This window comes from Podarcis bocagei (genome assembly GCF_964188305.1).
Source record: "Podarcis bocagei genome assembly, chromosome: 18".
Classification (NCBI taxonomy): domain Eukaryota; kingdom Metazoa; phylum Chordata; class Lepidosauria; order Squamata; family Lacertidae; genus Podarcis; species Podarcis bocagei.
Window position 1 is genome coordinate 4,754,964 of NC_138144.1, and position 20,798 is coordinate 4,775,761.

Sequence of the window (20,798 nt, forward strand, 5' to 3'; positions counted from 1 at the left end):
TTATTCTTCCCCTTGCAGCTGGAGAGGGAATGGAGTGTTCTGGAGGGAGACACAGCTGGCTGGCTGGCTGGCTGGCTGGCTGGCTGGAGTCCTCTACTGTATGTGGCGGACTCCCCGTGTCCTGGCAGCTGCTCTGTGCCTTCTAGCCTCCCTCTCAGCCTCCCCGGGTGCTCAGCCCCTGATTATTCTTCCCCTTGCAGTTGGAGATGGAATGGAGTGTTCTGGAGGGAAACGTGGCAGGCTGGCTGGCTGGCTCGCTGGTTGGAGTCCTCTACTGTATGTGGCAGTCTCCTCATGTCCTGGCAGCTGCTCTGTGCCTTCTAGCCTCCCTCTCAGCCTCCCCGGGTGCCCAGCCCCTGATTATTCTTCCCTTGCAGCTGGAGATGGAATGGAGTGTTCTGGAGGGAGACATGGCTGTCTGGTTAGAGTCCTCTACTGTATGTGGTGGACTCCCCATGTCCTGGCAGCTGCTCTGTGCCTTCTAGCCTCCCTCTCAGCCTCCCCAGGTGCCCAGCCCCTGATTATTCTTCCCCTTGCAGCTGGAGATGGAATGGAGTGTTCTGGAGGTAGACATGGCTGGCTGGCTGGTTAGAGTCCTCTACTGTATGTGGCGGACCTCCCATTTCCTGGCAGCTCTTCTGTGCCTTTTAGCCGTCCTTTCAGCCTCCCCGGGTGCTCAGCCCCTGATTATTCTTCCCTTGCAGATATTGACGAGTGCACCATCATGAACGGGGGCTGCGACACCCACTGCGCCAACTCAGAAGGCAGCTATCAGTGCAGCTGCAGCGAGGGTTATGCGCTGATGCCCGACAAGCGGTCCTGCACAGGTGAGCAGAGCATCTTTTTGCCCCCCCGCCCCGCCCATCATCCTCAAGGTAGCATTGCTGTGCAGCCGGCAGGTCCTTAGCTGTGATTCCCACATTCCAGAGGGTGGGACCAGGCAACCCTTTGGGCCCCTCTCAACTCTACGGTTCTGTGAATCTAAGATCGGAAGAATGAGGAAATTGTAGCGTTGGAAGGGCACCCCCATGGTTATCTAGTCCTACCCCCCTGCAATGCAGAAATCTCAGCACGCGGTCTCCCATCCAATTTGAAACCGCACCGGACCCTGCTTAGCTTCTCACACATGCTATCCGTTTTATTGACAGGCTGTCCCTTCCCTAGTCTGGGTATTGTTTCATTTCAAATAATTTTATAAGTTGTGTGTCTTTGTTTCTTAATTTAATCCTTTTAAATTACGTTTTCTACGATTTGTGGCATTTTATGTATTGCGATTTGCTGCTGTTTATTATTATAGATGAGCAATTCTTTATTGTAATAAGTGTAAACTGTCTCATTATTACTTGTCGGTGTTTAATTTCAGTGTTTACTATTGGATTTGAATGCATTATTGCGTATTGCTTTATTTGGTATAAGTTGTTTATTTTATTTTAAAGTTATTGTGACTTTTTTATATAGGATCTGATTGTCACTATTAATGTTTGATGCTTTATTATTGATTTTTTGCGTGTTGGAAGCCGCCCAGAGTGGCTGGGGCAACTCAGCCAGATGGGCGGAGTATAATAATAATAATAATAATTATATATATATATATATATATATATATATATATATATATATATATATATATAAATTTTATTAAGTTTTAACAATGCACAGTATAAAAGAAAAAATACAAAGACAAGAGAAATATAAAAACACAAAATACATACTACAAAATACAACAATACAAACATTAAGCACAAAAATACAAAAATGCATACATTAAAAAACTAATAGTATAAAAGAAAAAGCACATATAGGAAAACCACAAAAAATCCCTCTTTCTTAGTTTTATATCTTAAATTCACATATTTTCCTGACTTCCTCACATCCCCCGTTCTTGTATTCCTTTTAAAAGTTGGTTCAGCAAATTCATAACCCTTAATTTATCTGTTGTTGGTTTAATCTTAAATTTTATCTTGTTGCTAGAACCCCCACGGTTCATTTCAATGTCATCAACATTCAGAAATTTTACAATGTTTCTGCAAATAGATTTTAAATTTCTCCCAATCTTCTTCCACTTGCTCTTCTCCCTGGTCTCGAATTCTGCCAGTCATCTCCGCCAATAATAATAATAATAATAATAATAATAATAATAATAATAATAATAATAATAATAATAGTATGGTGCCTCTCCACTTCTGAGTGCTGCTTCCCCGAGGGCTTGTGCCTAGCATGGGGGTCAAAGAACCCACCCCCTGCAATTCAAGGTGTTGGTGCTGACCTTTAAAGCCCTAAACGGCCTCGGTCCAGTATACCTGAAGGAGCGTCTCCATCCCCACCGTTCAGCCCGGACACTGAGGTCCAGCTCCGAGGGCCTTCTGGTGGTTCCCTCACTGCGAGAAGCCAAGTTACAGGAAACCAGGCAGAGGGCCTTCTCGGTGGTGGCACCCGCCCTGTGGAACGCCCTCCCACCAGATGTCAAAGAGAAAAACAACTACCAGACTATTAGAAGACATCTGAAGACAGACCTGTTTAGGGAAGCGTTTAATGTTTGATGTATTACAGTATTTTAATATTTGTTTTGGAAGCCGCCCAGAGTGGCTGGGGAAGCCCTGCCAGATGGGCGGGGTATAAATAATAAATTATTATTATTACTATTATTATTGGGAAGGAGGAAAATCTGTTTCTCCCTGCCTCCTCTCCAGATATCGACGAATGTGAGGACAACCCAGATATCTGCGATGGCGGACAATGCACCAACATTCCGGGGGAATACCGCTGCCTTTGCTTTGACGGATTCATGGCCTCTTTGGACATGAAAACTTGCATCGGTAAGACCAGGGCCATTCGCCCATCCATCCCAATATTGTCTGCTCTGACCGACAGTAGCTGTCTGGGGTTCCAGGTGACAGCCTCTCCCAGAATTACCTAAATATGCCAGAAGCGGGGACCTTTTGCTTACAGAACATGTGCTCCACCTCTGACCGACATCCTTCCCCTAAAAGAAAAATAAAATGAGATTATAATCCTCATATCTCAGGAGCAGAAACAGGAGAAGCATATTCCCTAAGTTTTTGCATCCGTTCTTCTTTCGCTGGGGCTTTCGCGGTTTACTCGCCGAAGATCCAGGACAAACCTTCCTGCATGACAAAGTTTGTAAGGGGGGAAAGGAATAAAATAAATAAAAATAAAAATATCTACAAAATGAAACACGACAACAATAAAGATAAGAGTGTAAAATAAGTTCAAGCATCGACGGAAGGAAGTCATATTTTAGTTTAAAATTTGTTATAAGTCAATGTGGTGGGTGGGAAAGGGGGGGTGTTTGGCTTGGTCTGTGATTTTTATATATATATATTTCTGTATTTTTATTTTTAATTCTTTTTTTACTTTTTGTTTTTTTTGTGGGGGGGTTGGTTTTTGGAAAATTAAAAAAATAATAATTAACTTCCGGAATTTTCCCCCAGATGTCACTTCCGCCTTTGATATCCCAGTAATGTCCAGGGAAATCGCAGATGTATAGCAGCCCTACAGTGATGGATTTAAGCATTTCCAATTTCTGTTCATGAAATACAGTGGATGCTCAGGTTGCGAACGTGATCCGTGCAGGATGCACGTTCGCAACCCGCAGCGGTGCGTCTGCGCATGTGTGGGTTGCGATTTGGCGCTTCTGCGCATGCGCAAAGCGTGATTTAGTGCTTCTGCACATGCGCGACCGCCGAAACCCGGAAGTAACCCATTCTGGTACTTCCGGGTTTCGGCAGTCCGTAACCCGAAAAAACGCAATATGACTGTACATAACATAGCAGCGGCCTTTAGAGGTCTTTCCCTGCCATACTCAAAGGTACTGGGGATTGAATCCTGAACCTTTTGCACACTGAATGTGCTCTGACAGGGAGGTTACAACCTCCCTGCTTCCTAGACAAAGGGCTGCTTGAAGTTTGGGGTGAGCACAGGCTTTGGAAGAGGGGTGTTCTGAATACTTCCCTCCCTCTTCCCCCTGCAGATGTGAACGAGTGCGACCTGAACCCCAACATCTGTCTTCACGGAGAGTGCGAAAACACCAAAGGATCATTCATCTGCCATTGCCAGCTGGGCTACTTTGTCAAGAAGGGCACCACCGGTTGCACAGGTACGTCACCAGGTGTTCCTGGCTAAGTCCTGCTCTGCTGCTCCTTTGCCTCGGCAGGTGAGGCAGTGGAAGTGCTGGACCAGTGCCTTGCGTCCGTAAGGGACTGGATGAGAGTGTTGTTTTGATCAACGTTGAATAAAGCTGTAAGTATGCTCTCCTGGCTGAATCTTCCGTTGCGGAAACTCTGGAGGTCTTGAAATCTTTGCAGATGCTAGTTTTGGAAGTGACACCACGGATGCTGCAAGCCCTTCTGGAGTATGCTACATGTACAACCACTGTCTGTTTGACTGGTTGTGCAAAAAGCAGACGACAGTGAGCCTAAGTTCCTGTGAGGCAGAACTCAATGCTCTGTCATTTTCACTCATGGATTTTGAACGGTTGATGCAACTGTTTCAGGACATCAGAGTTTCTGTGAAATGTCCTATACAAGTGTATCACGACAATAGATCATGTTTGGCTTTGCTCAACTCAGAGAGTTGCAAGCAAAGAACCAAATACTTGCAGGTTAAGTTACATTGCGCAAGAGAGTGTGTTCAGAAAGTACTCATTCAGGTGTCCTACATGCCAGGAAATGAAATTCCTGCTGATCTGTTGTCTAAGGTTGTTAACAGAGAATAACTTAAGGTTTATGTACAGAGGTTGCAATTGGGTTGAACCACAGGTACTACAGGTTACATGGAAAGGGGGAGGATGTTAGGATATAGTTCCGTTGAACCTTAAATAGTCAGGCATGATTGTTGTGTATCACATGCCAGTTTACTTCCTGCTCACTGGGAGTTTCCGTTTTGTATTTTTCGCCCTATAGGGCGAACCGGCCCATAGGGCGCACCTAGTTTGGGGGGGAGGGAAAATAAAGGGGGGAAATTGTTTTCCCCCCCCCAGGTGCGGGGCTGGGGCGGGGGAACCCCGAGCTTCCCCCGACCTGCGCTCCCCGGGTTTCGGGCTGCAGGCTGCTGTCCGCAAGCCTTGGGAGCCTGGCGGGAAGTCGCGCCGGGCTCCCAAGGCTTGCGGAGAGCTGCCCGAAGCCTGGAGAGCAAGAGGGGTTGGTGCGCACCGACCCCTCTCGCTCTCCAGGCTTCAGCGAAAGCCTGCATTTGCCCCATAGGACGCACACACATTTCCCCTTCATTTTTGGAGGGGAGAAAGTGCGTCTTATAGGGCGAAAAATACGGTAGTTTTTGTTCTGGCTGTTTTCCTGGACACGGATGCAAGCAGTCATGTTTTTCCATGTTGTTCTGATCAACGTCGAATAAACCTGTAAATATGCTCTCCTGGCTCAATCTTCCGTTGTGGAAATTCTGCAGAAAGGGTTTGCACGAGTCTCTGAGGCTCGTTTCGCTAATTGACTGATGCTGTTCGACGGGAGACCGGGAGATTGTCCGGAGACGACGCGGAGGCAGCCTGATGCCTTCGTCTCCCTGTCTGTATCCCAACAGAGAGCCAGCAAACTGAAGCTCAATCCAGATAAAACAGTGGCACTGGGAATGGGCGGTTCCCTAAGCCGGATGGCTGGGAGATCTCCTGCTCTTTGTGGCATTAAACTTCCTCTGAAGGAGCAGGTTCATAGCTTGGGGGTCCTCCTGGATCCTTTGCCATCGCTCAAGGCTCAGATGGCCTCAGTGGCCTGGCGTGCCTTCCACCAGCTTCGGCTGGTGGCCCAGCTACGCCCCTATCCAGACAGGGATGGCCTAACTACTGTCGTCTATGCTCTGGTAACCTCAGGGTTAGATTACTGCAATGCGTTATACGCAGGGCAGCCTCTGAAGACGGTTCGGAAACTTCAGCCAGTGCAGAATTCAGTGGCCAGGTTGCTCACCAGAGCAAGATGGTTTGAGCCTATTGCACTGATCCTGACCCAACTGCACTGGCTGTCAATGAGTTTCCGGGCCTGATTCAAAGTGCTGGTTTTGACCTATAAAGCTTTAAATGGCTCAGGACCGCAATACCTCAAGGACTGCCTCTTTCCATATGAACCTACCTGGTCCCTGAGATCATCTTCTGAGGCCCTTCTTCGTGTGTCCCCTCCTCGAGAGGTCCGGAGGGTGGGAACACGAGAACAGGGCCTTCTCTGCAGTGGCTCCCCATCTGTGGAACGCTCAAGTTTGCCTGGCGCCTTCATTATACACCTTTAGGCACCAGGCAAAAACGTTGCTCTTCAACCAGACTTTTTAAAAAATAAATAAAATCCACGCTTTCCCTCCTCGCCCCCTTGCAGATATTGACGAGTGTGAAATCGGAGCTCACAATTGTGACATGCACGCCTCGTGCATCAACATCCCCGGGAGTTTTCGGTGTAAGTGCCGGACAGGCTGGCTCGGTGATGGGCTGAAATGCAACGGTGAGTTTCGCCATTTCTGCATATTCCATACATTTTTGTATCCATTCTTCCTTCGATGGGACTTCTGCTTCTTTACACATACATACATACATACATACATACATACATACATACATACATACATATATACATCATGTGAAAGGCTGGGCTGGATGAATCCCTAGCCGGAATTAAGATTGCCGGAGGAAATATCAACAACCTCAGATATGCAGATGACACAAAATTGATGACAGAAAGTGAGGAGGAATTAAAGAACCTTTTAATGAGGGTGAAAGAGGAGAGTGAAAAATATGGTTTGAAGCTCAACATCAAAAAAAACGAAGATCATGGCCACTGGTCCCATCACCTCCTGGCAAATAGAAGGGGAAGAAATGGAGGCAGTGAGAGATTTTACTTTCTTGCGCTCCATGATCCCTGCAGATGGTGACAGCAGCCACGAAATTAAGATGCCTGCTTCTTGGGAGAAAAGCAATGACAAACCTAGACAGCATCTTAAAAAGCAGAGACATCACCTTGCCAACAAAGGTCCGTATAGTTAAAGCTATGGTTTTCCCAGTAGTGATGTATGGAAGTGAGAGCTGGACCATAAAGAAGGCTGATCGCCGAAGAATGGATGCTTTTGAATTCTGGTGCTGGAGGAGACTCTGGAGAGTCCCATGGACTGCAAGAAGATCAAACCTCTTCATTCTGAAGGAAATCAGCCCTGAGTGCTCTCTGGAAGGACAGATCCTGAAGCTGAGACTCCAATACTTTGGCCACCTCATGAGAAGAGAAGACTCCTTGGAAAAGACCCTGATGTTGGGAAAGATGGAGGGCACAAGGACGACAGAGGACAAGATAGTTGGACAGTGTTCTCGAAGCTACCAGCATGAGTTTGACCAAACTGCGGGAGGCAGTGGAAGACAGAGTGCCTGGCGTGCTCTGGTCCAGGGGGTCACGAAGAGGCGGACACGACTAAACGACTAAACAACAATAACAACACATACATACATACATACATACATGCATACATACATACGGAATTAGGTTTAACCCCAATTATCCAGTTCTCACTAAGATCGCCAACCCCTGTTAAGCCTGCACATTAGGGAGCTTAATGACAGAATCCTGACACACAGAAATCTAGCATGTCAAGGAGAGGGACTGTAGGCCGACCGCTTTTTGTTTTGCACATGCTAGAGTTCCCCACACAGGGTTTTTGCAGCCCTGAGCTTGTGCAGAACGCCTCGCTTTCCACCTCCAAACAGCCCTTAGAAATCTAACGCGGGCGGCAGGTTTCTGAGTTGGTTTACGGGAAAGGACTGTGTCTGTCCTTAGGGATGAAAGCAAAAAATTCAGGAACACCTGCAATAGTGCAAATGAGTTGGGAGGTAAGCCTGAACTGTAGCGTTGCGTCAATGAGGCGGACACTGTCTCCTTCCTTCTTTTTTTAAAATAATTTTTATTAAATTTCCAATTGACAAACCAATCATATCACATTAATTCCAAATTATACCAATACATTACAAACTCCAAATGTTTAGCCAATTTTAAATTTTTGTTGGGGGTTCCCATGTTTTGAGTTCAGAAAGGGTCCAATCATCTCATATTTCTGCTGCTTTGATGTTCACAAGTCCCATCTTTCCATCTCTTTGTTGTTATCCTTTACAAATCCCGTCTTCCAATCTTCTTGTTGTTATCATTTTTTCTTTCTTTATAACCTCTGAGAATATCTCCACAAGTGAGTTGAAGCAAACATTATTATAGTCCTGTGTGGATTTTCATGCTGATCCAAAAGTTCTATTCAAACGGCAGGTGCCATTTCAGCAATTCCCATAAGATACAGTCTAAGCGTCTGCTCATTAACTTTCCTAGACCAGTTGCTCCATAAATCAGCCTTTTCAGGGGAGTTCTTGCCAAATCAAACGTAGAATTCAGATATGATAACAGAACTGTGGCTCCCTCCCCCTTTGACTGTAAATCTTGCAACAAAGTCTGTCTCATAATGGCGGTTCCCAATTAGAACTGCGTCATCCAAAAGCCTTTCGTTTCCTTTCCAGATCTTCCGCACAACAGAGCTTTTAGTTAATAAATTTATTTCCACACAGTTTATTTTCCTATCTCACTTGCTATCAGTCGTGTGGCGGTTCTTCTTGGGGAGGGGTTGTTAGGTAAATCATACTGAAAAAGAGAAAAGTCCCCCCCCCCTTTCCAATCCGTTTCAACATACCAACATAGCTGTGATTCTTTGATGTAGTCTTCTGTTCAGTCCAACCCGTCACTCAGCTTCTCAGAGGTCGATTTCATTAGCAATCAGTACAACACTGTCTCCTTCCTTCCCAGACCTGGACGAATGTGCCACAGAGGCGCATAGCTGCAACCTCAACGCCAACTGCCTGAACACACCGGGGTCTTATCGGTGCGCATGCCGAGACGGTTTCAACGGCGATGGTTTCTCGTGCTCTGGTAAGACGGCTGGGCTGGGGTTGGGAAGGAGTCTTGGAGCCCGGGTTTTTGCAGGATCCGTTCCCGCAGCGGCCAGACCGGGGCTTGCGGGAAAGGACTTGGCTGGAGTGTGTGGGACGAGCAATTCTCTCTTTTTTCATATATAATAATTTTTATTAAGTTTTCCATTTTAACAATCCAATCAGATCACATTACATATTCCAAATTATACAAATACATATCATAAAGTCCAAATATTTTGCCAAATTATAAATTTTTGTTGGGGCTTCCCATGCTTCAATTTCAGTGGGGTTCTAATCATCTTATGTTTCTACTACCTTGAGTTTCCAATAGTTCCTTCTTTAAATCTTCCTGTTGTTATCCTTCCTTCTTTCATGGCCTCTGAGTTGTTTCCACAGGCAAGTTGAAGTGAGCAATAATATACTTCTGTGTGAAATTTGTATGACTCTCCCTTTTTTCTTTTCTTTTTTGCAGCTGGTAAGTCTATTATTAGCAGTATATCCTCACATGCTGGTGTTTATGCCGAATCAATCCAAAAGTCCTCCTCTGGTGGCAGACGCCATCTTCTCTCAGTTCCGATGAAATAAAATCTAAGCGTTTGCTCATTAATTTTCTCAGGCGGGTTGCATCAAACATTAGTGTTTCCAGGGGAGTGTAATGTACTGAAGTTCTCACCCTGGGCCAGCAGGGGGATACTGTAGATAGTTATGCAAATGAAGGATCGAAAGTGACGTTCAGTGATTGGATAGTTTGTATGCAAATGAAGGATCGAAAGTGACATTCAGTGATTGGATAGTTTTAGAAAGTTGCCACAGTTACGTTGTACTGGAGCTCTATATAAGCAGGCTGACTGAGCTCTTCAGTTCAGTTCTGTCCTGGCCTTTGAATAAACAAGAGCTGTTTGAAGAATCGCTGTGTCGTCTGATATGTTCGCCCACAACTTAACAGGGAGGTTTGCCAAATCGGACTTGAAGTACAGATATAATAACAAATTAAGAGCTCGCCTCCCCCTATGACTATTTATCTCTGCAACTCGGTCTATCCCATAATGGCGGATCCCAATTAAATAGTGCATCACACGAGAGTCTTTTATCTTCTTCCAAATATTTCAAAGGCTTTAGTTAGTATTATTATTTCCACACAGATTATATTTTCCAATCTCACTTGTTGTAAGTAATGTCGACGGTTCTGGGACGAGCGATTCTCAGCCCAAGAAAAACCCCTGACCTCTCCTTGCCTCTCCCCAGATGTGGACGAGTGCGCCGACAACGTCAACCTCTGCGAGAACGGGCAGTGCCTCAACGCCCCCGGCGGTTACCGTTGCGAGTGCGAAATGGGCTTCAACCCCACCGAGGACAGCAGGGCATGTCAAGGTAAGCGGGGGAGCGAAGTTATCTCCGCTTGCAGCCTAGCAGAGCAGCCTGGCTGGAGCCAAACACTTTGCAAGACCTCAGTTCCTCGCGGGCTGGTGCTGGAGAGGCGATTCCCAGCTGAGGTGAGATTTGAACCCAAGACTCGCCAGCAGAGTCTTAGGTTTGGCTCTGTGAGAGTTCATCCGAGAGATAACACCGGTTCTGAGAGATCTGCATTGGCTCCCAGTACGTTTCCGAGCACAATTCAAAGTGTTGGTGCTGACCTTGAAAGCCCTAAATGGCCCAGTATACCTGAAGGAGCGTCTCCACCCCCATCGTTCTGCCCGGACACTGAGGTCCAGCTCCGAGGGCCTTCTGTCGGTTCCCTCCCTGCGAGAAGTGAGGTTACAGGGAACCAGGCAGAGGGCCTTCTCTGTGGTGGCACCCACTCTGTGGAACACCCTCCCTTCAGATGTGAAGGAAATAAGCAGTTATCCTATCTTTAAAAGACATCTGAAGGCAGCCCTGTTTAGGGAGGTTTTTAATATTTAACGCTGTATTGTTTTTAATACTTGATTGGGAGCCATCCAGAGTGGCTGAGGAGACTCAGCCAGATGGGGGGGTATAAATAATAAATTATTATTATTATTATTATCCACACATCTGTTTGCCTCATTGTTTACCTCCAGGAAAATCCACATAATAATAATAATAATAATAATAATAATAATAATAATAATAATAATAATAATAATAATAATTCACCCTATCTGAGAATTTCCCTAATCTCCATTTAAAGCCGTCCGACTTGGCGCCTGTCGCTATCATTTGTGGGAGCAAATCCTCTCTTTCGTCTGCTATGAATCATCCGACTTTCAGCTTCCTTCAGATAATAATAATCATAATAATTCATAATAATAATTTCTCATTTATACCCCGCCCATCTGGCTGGGTTTCCCCAGCCACTCTGGGCAGCTCCCAACAAAATATTAAAAGCGCAATAAAACAACGAACATTAAAAACTTCCCTAAACAGGGCTGGCTTCAGATGTCTTCTAAAAGTCAGGTAGTCGTTTTATAATAATAACGCCCCGTCGTTCTCATATAAGATGAGAGCGAGGCCAGCTTTTCTCTTCCTGCTTTCTCCATGCCCCTTAACGGCTCACAGATTTATCGTGGGCGATGTTTTTGTGGAAGACTTGGCTCACCCCAAAGAGTGTTGATTTCATTTGTGATTCTCTCACGCCCCACAGATATCGATGAGTGCACCTTCCAGAACATCTGCGTGTTTGGCAGCTGCCAGAACCTTCCAGGGATGTTCCGCTGTGCTTGCGATGATGGATATGAGCTGGACAGGAGTGGAGGGAACTGTACAGGTGAGTTGGGAGAGCAAAGACCAGCAAGGACACACAGTGCATTACTATTAATTCTTCTTCTTCTTCCGCTTCTTCCTCCTCCTCCTCCTCTTCTTCTTCTTCCTCTTCTTCCTCCTTTTCCTCTTCCTCTTCCTCTTCTTCTTCCTCTTCCTCTTCCTCTTCTTCCTTCTCTTCCTTTTCCTCTTCCACTTCCTCTTCTTCCCCCTCTTCCTCCTCTTCCTCTTCTTCTTCCTCTTCCTCTTCCTCTTCCTCTTCTTCCTTCTCTTCCTCTTCCTCTTCCTCTTCCTCTTCCTCTTCTTCCTTCTCTTCCTCTTCTTCTTCTTCATCATCCTGTTCTTCCTCTTCCTCTTATTCTTCCTCTTCCTCTTCTTCCTTCTCTTCCACTTCCTCTTCTTCCCCCTCTTCCTTCTCTTCCACTTCGTCTTCTTCTGCCTCTTCCTCCTCTTCCTCTTCCTCTTCTTCTTCCTCTTCCTCTTCTTCTCTTCCTCTTCTTCTTCTTCATCATCCTCTTCTTCCTCTTCTTCTTCTTCTTCCACTTCCTCCTCCTTTTCTTCTTCCTCTTCTTCTTCTTCCTCTTCTTCCTCCTCTTCCTCTTCTTCTTCTTCTTCCTCTTCTTCTTCCTCTTCCTCTTCTTCTTCTTCTTCTTCTTCTTCTTCTTCTTCTTCTTCTTCTTCCTTTTCCTCTTCCTCTTCTTCTTCTTCCTCTTCTTTCTCTTCTTCTTCTTCTTTGGCGATCCCTCATAGCCGAGTAAGATTGTCTTCCATAAACACGGTTTTAACATTGAGTCCGTAAGTGACTGTGGAGGCCAATTCTGGATCTACACGTCCTTCCACAGTGGGGACATCAGTTTCCGGGTGGGAGTTGATCCCAGTGAGGGTTTGCCAAGCATGCCGTCCTCTTAGCAAGTTTCTCCCTCTCGTCCTGAGTTTGAGTGTCTTCAAAGCCCACGACACCTTTGGCAAAGGCTGTTCTCCAACTGGAGCGCTCGCAGGCCAGTGTTTGCTAGTTGTTGGTGTTGATACTACATTTTTTTAGCTTTGCCTTGAGACAGTCTTTGAACCTCTTTTGTTGACCACCAGCATCACGCTTTCCATTTTTAAGTTCGGAGTAGAGTAGTTGCTTTGGAAGACGATAATCAGGCATCCGCACGACATGACCAGTCCAACGAAGTTGATGTTGAAGAATCATCTCTTTGACACTGGTGATCTTTGCTTCTTCCAGTACACTGGCATTAGTTTACCTGTCTTCCCAAGTGATGGGTAAAAGTTTCAGCCAGCGCACCAAATGGACACAGAACTGACCTGCACCTCCATGGATGGCTGTGGGTCCAAAATGACCCCCAGGCAGCGCACCTGGTCCTTCAGGTCCTTCAGGGCCACAGTTACCACATTCAAGAGCACCATTCCTCTATCACCATGGAGGCAATTAGTTAAATTATTATGCAGTCTCTTCTTCTTCTTCTTTGGCGATCACTCATAGCCGAGTAAGTCTATGCTTGGTCCTGTTATAAGCAAAAACTGCTCCCTTTCCCTTATGGGGTATTCTGGAGCCCATATAGAGTCCTTAAGTGGGTTCCCTATCAGTAGGAGAAAATAAGAGAGGCCAACCAGAGAATATTGAGAAGCAAAGCGGCTAGTAAGCCTGATCTTTATTAAACTGTTGCAACAGGGTCTCCACTTACCACACGCAGGAGGGAGGAGGAACCCTGAACAATGGTGCGCAACCCCCCTATATAGACTTTTGAAATTGTCCACCCAAAAGCCCAAGACCACCCCCCTAAACATCATACATACATCACAGAAGGAGACAGACTGCAGCAGAAATCCTGCCTGCCAGGATACCTGATAACGGTCACTGATTGCATTTCCTGGGCAGCCTGGTCATTCTTTTTTTAGCTCCTGAGTCCAGGTCACAGGCTCACCCTATTCATACAGAAATATGCCCTTAAGACAGGATTTGCAAGCAAAAAGGCAATGGGAAGGCTTTCCCCATTTGCCTCCCTTACTGCAGAGGAAAATTTGGGAGAGTCAGAATGGCTTCAGGATCACTCTCCCATACTATTTCAGACACATGGTTCATATATTTAGATATGTGTGCATATATAATACAGTGGTACCTCAGGTTAAGTACTTAATTCGTTCCGGAGGTCCGTTTTTAACCTGAAACTGTTCTTAACCTGAAGCACCACTTTAGCTAATGGGGCCTCCCGCTGCCGCCGCGCCGCTGGAGCACGATTTCTGTTCTCAACCTGAAGCAAAGTTCTTAACCTGAAGCACTATTTCTGGGTTAGCGGAGTGTGTAACCTGAAGCGTATGTAACCTGAAGCATATGTAACCCGAGGTACCACTGTAATAATAATAATAATTTTTTATTTATACCCCGCCCTTCCCGGTTCAAAAACCGGGCTCAGGGCGGCTAACAATAAATTTAAAACACTTAATTATAAAAGCAGCATAAAATACAGTATAAAAACATGAAGAACAATAAAAATCAAAAATCAATTTAGGGGAAATTTATGAATGTTTCTTCTATACAGTGGTACCTCAGGTTAAGTACTTCATTCGTTCCGGAGGTCTGTTCTTCACCTGAAACTGTTCTTAACCTGAAGCACCACTTTAGCTAATGGGGCCTCCTGCTCCTGCCACACAATTTCTGTTCTCATCCTGAAGCAAAGTTCTTAACCTGAAGCACTATTTCTGGGTTAGCGGAGTCTGTAACCTGAAGCGTATGTAACCCGAGGTACCACTGTATTTGAGACCTTAAAATTCATATAACACTTTCACCTTTCAGACATCAACGAGTGCGCCGATCCAGTGAACTGCATCAATGGGCTTTGTGTCAACACACCTGGAAGCTACCTGTGCAACTGCCCTCAAGACTTTGAGCTCAACCCCACGGGAGTGGGCTGCGTAGGTAAGTCTGACCCCCGACATTCGGAGCCTCTCCTCTTCCAGGTTTCGCCCGGCAACCAGATAGCGCCGTTTCCGTTGGGGTTTGGTCACTGTTGGCAAATAAGTCCGCTCAACGGTATCATATTTTTTGTGTGTGAAATATTTTTATTTGTTTTCATTATAACAAATTTACATCCAAACAGCTTGTATAATCGTTTTGTGAGATTCTCCGAATCTCATGGCTTCTCCTCATCCCTTACATGGGTCCTTAAATTAGAATTTAAAGCTACGTATCAGTACATTCTCCACAATCTCCATTTTTCCAAATTATCCATAGTCTTCGTTACTTTACAAGTGTTTCTTAAAGTCCAGCTAAAGTTTTAATTTACTAACAGTGGTCTCCTAGGTAAATTATACATTTCCCCCATTTATTTATTTTTAAGCCCTTGTCGTCTTAATTCCTCTTTCTTTCTTTCTTTCTTTGTTTTTTTGCTATTATTTTAAAAAATTATTCACATAATATACATTCTTTACAACAAACAACTCCAAAATAAGCAGACAACTCCAAAATAAAATCATATGTAACTATTAAAACTCTCGTCTTTCCCTACAATCCCTAACAGAAATGCTTCAGGTTTTTTAACAAATGTTAAATGGAACATTTTCTTCAATTGGTTGTAAATCATTTCCCAAAATTTTTCCTCTTCATCCTTCATGTTCCAGATACTCGCGTCGGGAACTGCTTCCTGGACACGCAAGATCGGGGCGACGGCGGGATCTCTTGCAGTGCTGAGATCGGCGTGGGGGTCACCCGGGCTTCCTGTTGCTGCTCGCTCGGCCGGGCCTGGGGGAATCCTTGCGAGCTCTGCCCGCCAGCCAATACTAGTGAGCAGAGTCCATCTATGTTGTATTGTTTTAATGTGTCGTAAACCACTTTGGAAGGGACGCGGGTGGCACTGTGGGTTAAACTACAGAGCCTAGGACTTGCTGATCAGAAGGTCGGCGGTTCGAATCCCCGTGATGGGGTGAGCTTCCGTTGCTCGTTCCTTGCTCCTGCCAACCTAGCAGTTCGAAAGCATGAAGTGCAAGTAGATAAATAGGTACCGCTCTGGCAGGAAGGTAAACGGCGTTTCCGTTCGACAGAAGCGGCTTAGTCATGCTGGCCACATGACCCGGAAGCTGTACACTGGCTCCCTCAGCCTATAGAGCGAGATGAGCGCCGCAACCCCAGAGTCGGCCACGACTGGACCTAATGGTCAGGGGTCCCTTTACCCTTTACCTTTAAACCACTTTGAGGTTTTTCCCATTAAACTATAAAGTGGTATAGAAATAATAATAATAATAATATCACTTGTGCAACTTGGGGGGAAACGTGTCATATAAATGTAATCAATATGCAAAATGTAATCAATATGCAAGAAAGGGGAGCAGGACGGACAAGGCCTTCAAGCCCTCTCTGCTTTCCAGAATCAAATCTCAGTAATGTGCATCTTCCTCTACAGCGGAATACAAGACTCTCTGTCCCGGCGGCGAAGGATTCCGTCCAAACCCCATCACAGTCATTCTGGAAGGTAAGGACGGCCAAGCTCCTTGCTCGCGGCTGGGTTATTCTTCCGGGTTCAAATCCCTGTGATGGGGTGAGCTCTTGCTGCTCTGCCCAGCTCCTGCCAACCTAGCAGTTCGAAAGCACACTGGCGCAAGTAGATAAATAGGTACCACTCCACCGGGAATTTAAACGGTGTTTCTGTGCGCTCTGGCTTCCATCAGTGTCCCGTTGCACCAGAAGCAGTTTTGTCCTGCTGGACACATGACCCGGAAAGCCATCTACGTACAAACGCCGGCTTCCTCGGCCTGAAAGCGAGATGAGCGCAACAACCCCATAGTCGCCTTTGACTGGACTTAACCATCCAGGGGTCCTTTACCTTTACCTTTTACCAGTGTACAGTGGTACCTCGGGTTAAGAACTTAATTCATTCTGGAGGTCCGTTCTTAAATGTTCTTATTTTAAATTGTAAAGCAGAAAATTTAGGGACGCGGGTGGCGCTGTGGGTTAAACCACAGAGCCTAGGACTCACTGATCAGAAGGTCAGTGGTTCGAATCCCCAAGACGGGGTCAGATCCCCCGTTACTCGGTCCCTGCTCCTGCCCACCTAGCAGTTTGAAAGCACGTCAAAGTGCAAGTAGATAAATAGGTACCACTCCGGCGGGAAGGTAAACGGCGTTTCCGTGCACTGCTCTGGTTCGCCGGAAGCGGCTTAGTCCTGCTGGCCACATGACCCGGAAGCTGTACGCCTGCTCCCTTGGCCAGTAAAGCGAGATGAGCCCCGCAACCCCAGAGTCGGCCACGACTGGACCTAATGGTCAGGGGTCCCTTTACCTTTACCTATATATATGGACATGGCTGAGTTGGGTCCATTCACTTCAATGGACCTACTCTTCCTCAGTTTTGGCAATGCCCCTGGTTTCTGCCCCACCAGTCGCAACAGGCACTAGCCACCACTGGTCAGGTGGATAGCTTAGGGGGCAAAGACACCCAGTTCCGCCCTCCGGCACCCTTGCCACCACTCCCCACCCTCCGGTTTTGACCACCAGAGGCAGCTGCCCCACTCTGCCAAACGACAGGGCCGGCCATAACCATTGACACCCTTTTTCTGTTCCTTTTCTCTCCCGCACAGATATCGACGAATGTCAGGAGCTGCCGGGCCTCTGCCAAGGCGGAAACTGTGTCAACACCTTTGGAAGTTTCCAGTGTGAATGCCCCTTGGGCTACTACCTGAATGAAGACACCCGCATTTGTGAAGGTACACCCCCAGAGCAAAGGGTGCCGAAGGAGTGACTGTCGTGGCTGGGCTTGTGGAGAAAACAAATAATAATTCCCTTGTTAAAATGGGAATCTGAGATGTTCCCTCAAACTTCAGGGCACTCTGTGGAGAAGCTAATAATAATAATAATAATAACAAGAACAACAACAATAATTTATTATTTACCGTATTTTTCGCTCTATAAGACGCACCAGACCATAAGACGCACATAGTTTTTGCAGGAGGAAAACAAGAAAAAAAATATTCTGAATCTCAGAAGCCAGAACAGCAAGAGGGATCGCTGCGCAGTGAAAGCAGCAATCCCTCTTGCTGTTCTGGCTTCTGGGATAGCTGCACAGCCTGCATTCGCTCCGTAAGACGCACACACATTTCCCCTTACTTTTTAGGAGGGGAAAAGTGAGTCTTATAGAGCAAAAAATACGGTATACATTGCCCATCTGGCTGGGTTTCCCCAGCCACTCTGGGCGGCTTCCAACAGAATATTAAAATACAATAGTCAACGTTTTAAGACCACATAAAACGGCATTTGCCTGGCCCCTGCTTCCCATGATCTAGGCAGGTGGTTAAAAAACTATTTTACGTCCTCTGGTTTTTAATTGGGGCTGGTTTTCCGGAACTGCTGTGGTTACGTTCTGTATTGTTTTGTGCTGTGTTCCCTGCCGAGTTTGCATGTTTTACAGCATTTTTTGTTTCTTAAAAAGGGCAGAGAATTACGTTCACATGTGGCGGGGGTGTAAATATGTCCAAGTTTTTTTTTGCAAAGGGCGCTTGTGTGGCAATTCCCGCCGCCCCCCCCCCAGTTGGAATAAAATAAAGACACAGGACACCAGAATTTAAGGTTAATGGGTGAAAAATGGCCACAACTTTATTGGTTACAGGTAAGAGCGGTATTGGCTTTAGGCATTGGTCCTTCGCTGAAGGGGCGCTGAGCAGAGAGGGGGAGAGTTATTCTTGTTCTCCCCCTCTAAAACAAGGTGCGTCCTATGGTCGGGTGCGTCCTATAGAGCGAAAAATACAGTATTTAAACATCGGGACCCTCCCATTGGCTTTCTCCCTTTCACCTCTTCTCCCTCTGGTCAGACCTCACCTGGAGTACTGTGCCCAGTTCTGGACACCAAAGTTCAAGAAGGACACTGACAAACTGGAACGTGTCCAGAGGAGGGCAACCAAAATGGTCAAAGGCCTGGAAACGATGCCTTATGAGGAACGGCTAAGGGAGCTGGGCATGTTTAGCCTGGAGAAGAGGAGGTTAAGGGTTATTAGATAGCCATGTTCAAATATATAAAAGGATGTCACATAGAGGAGGGAGAAAGGTTGTTTTCTGCTGCTCCAGAGAAGCGGACATGGAGCAATGGATCCAAACTACAAGAAAGAAGATTCCACCTAAACATTAGGAAGAACTTCCTGACAGTAAGAGCTGTTTGACAGTGGAATTTGCTGCCAAGGAGTGTGGTGGAGTCTCCTCCTTTGGAGGTCTTTAAACAGAGGCTTGACAACCATAGGTCAGGAGTGCTCTGAGGGTGTTTCCTGCTTGGCAGGGGGTTGGACTCGATGGCCCTTGTGGTCTCTTCCAACTCTAGGATTCTATGATTCTATGACACCTCTCTCTCTCTCTCTCTCTCTCTCTCTCTCTCCCCAGACATTGACGAATGCTCGGCTCACATTGGAATCTGCGGTCCGGGGACCTGTTACAACACCCTGGGGAATTATACCTGTGTTTGTCCGCCAGAGTACATGCAAGTCAATGGAGGAAACAACTGCATGGGTAAGAAGGAAGGGATTGCCTACCACAGAGGGGAAGGGAGGTGGGTGGCACTGCGGTCTAAACCCCGGAGCCTCTTGGGCTTGCCGATCGGAAGGTCGGTGGTTCGAATCCTCACGACGCAGTGAGCGCCCGTTGCTCTGCCCCAGCTCCTGCCAACCTAGCAGTTCGAAAGCACGTCAAAGTGCAAGTAGATCAATAGGTACCACTGCGGTGGGAAGGTAAACGGCGTTTCCATGCGCTCTGGGGCTGCAGGGAAAAGGGAGCTCAGAGCTAGGGAAATGGGACGCAGCGCTTAAAAGAATTGAGGACTCGGTCGCAAGGACGTCCGGAGACCCTATTGGGCTAAGGGGCATTCACCTTTGGGTTTATAAATCATTTAATGTGTCAAGAGGAATGGATGTCATTAATATTGCAGTCATAGTGGTACCTCGGGTTAAGAACTTAATTCGTTCCGGAGGTCCGTACTTAACCTGAAACTGTTCTTAACCTGAAGCACCACTTTAGCTAATGGGGCCTCCTGCTGCTGCCGTGCCGCCGGAGCACGATTTCTGTTCTCATCCTGAAGCAAAGTTCTTAACCTGAAGCACTATTTCTGGGTTAGCGGAGTCTGTAACCTGAAGCATCTGTAACCCGAGGTACCACCGTATTGTGTAAGGGATTGTTATTTTGACTGGAATGTAATTGAGATGAATTGAGATTTTGGATAGCAGAAATGCAATAAATCATCAAACCATCAATTCTAGTGTGGGGGAGGGTCACCTAAATTATATAATTTGGCACCTGAATGATTGGGATTAGTAATTGTGGAAATGATGACATTCCAGACAGGAGTGCCTGGCATGCTCTGGTCCGTGGGGTCACGAAGAATCGGACACGACTAAACAACAAATGTATTCTAATTTGGTATTGTTATAATGAGGCTACCATTGGATTGTTGTAATTGAAAACTAATAAAAATTATTGACGGGGGGGAGGGCATTCATTTAGTCCAGCATCCCGGTGAAAATCAGTAGGATTTAGGGAAGCAAGGGGATTGTCGCGGAGCTTGTGGGAGGGAGTTCCGCAGGTCAACTAGGCGCAGGAGCCAACTTCAGGGGGCTGTGGTTGCTTTGCTGTTGTTGTTTAGTCGTTTAGTCATGTCCGACTCTTGCTGACCCCCTGGACCAGAACACGCCAGGCACTCCTGTCTTCCACTGCCTCCCACAGTTTGCTCAAACTCATGCTGGTCGCTTCGAGAACACTGTCCCACCATCTCGTCCTCTGTCGTCCCCTTCTCCTTGCGCCCTCCATCTTTCCCAACATCAGGGTCTTTTCCAGGGAGTCTTCTCTTCTCATGAGGTGGCCAAAGTCTTAGAGCCTCAGCTTCAGGATCTGTCCTTCCTGTGAGCACTCAGGGCTGATTTCCTTCAGAATGGAGAGGTTGGATCTTCTTGCAGTCCATGGGACTCTCAAGAGTCTCCTCCAGCACCAGAATTCAAAAGCATCCATTCTTTGGCCATCAGCCTTCTTTATGGTCCAGCTTTCACTTCCATACATCACATTGTGGTTGCTTGGGCACCCACAATGATGTGATTGCGGGGGCCAAGCACCCACAAAGTCAATAAGAGACAGGCAGCCTCTGCAGTTCTGCCTCAGAGAGGAAAGCGGTTCAACTCTGCAACCAGACAGCGAGGCATCCTTTTTCAGAGGGGGG

The 20,798-nt window shown here is 46.5% G+C and overlaps 1 protein-coding gene across 3 annotated transcripts in view; it reads left to right on the forward strand.

Annotated features, from left to right (window-relative positions):
* Positions 1-20,798, forward strand: part of FBN3 (fibrillin 3) — a 163,610-nt gene that overhangs the window by 101,719 nt on the left and 41,093 nt on the right. For all 3 annotated transcript variants that reach the window (XM_081177548.1, XM_081177550.1, XM_081177549.1), the window contains 12 exons: positions 705-827; positions 2,691-2,816; positions 3,992-4,117; positions 6,333-6,455; positions 8,778-8,900; positions 10,148-10,273; positions 11,505-11,627; positions 14,418-14,540; positions 15,242-15,403; positions 16,021-16,089; positions 17,194-17,319; positions 18,980-19,105. In XM_081177548.1, the coding sequence (XP_081033674.1) occupies positions 705-827; positions 2,691-2,816; positions 3,992-4,117; positions 6,333-6,455; positions 8,778-8,900; positions 10,148-10,273; positions 11,505-11,627; positions 14,418-14,540; positions 15,242-15,403; positions 16,021-16,089; positions 17,194-17,319; positions 18,980-19,105 (1,476 nt within the window). The remainder of the gene's footprint in view (positions 1-704; positions 828-2,690; positions 2,817-3,991; positions 4,118-6,332; positions 6,456-8,777; positions 8,901-10,147; positions 10,274-11,504; positions 11,628-14,417; positions 14,541-15,241; positions 15,404-16,020; positions 16,090-17,193; positions 17,320-18,979; positions 19,106-20,798) is intronic.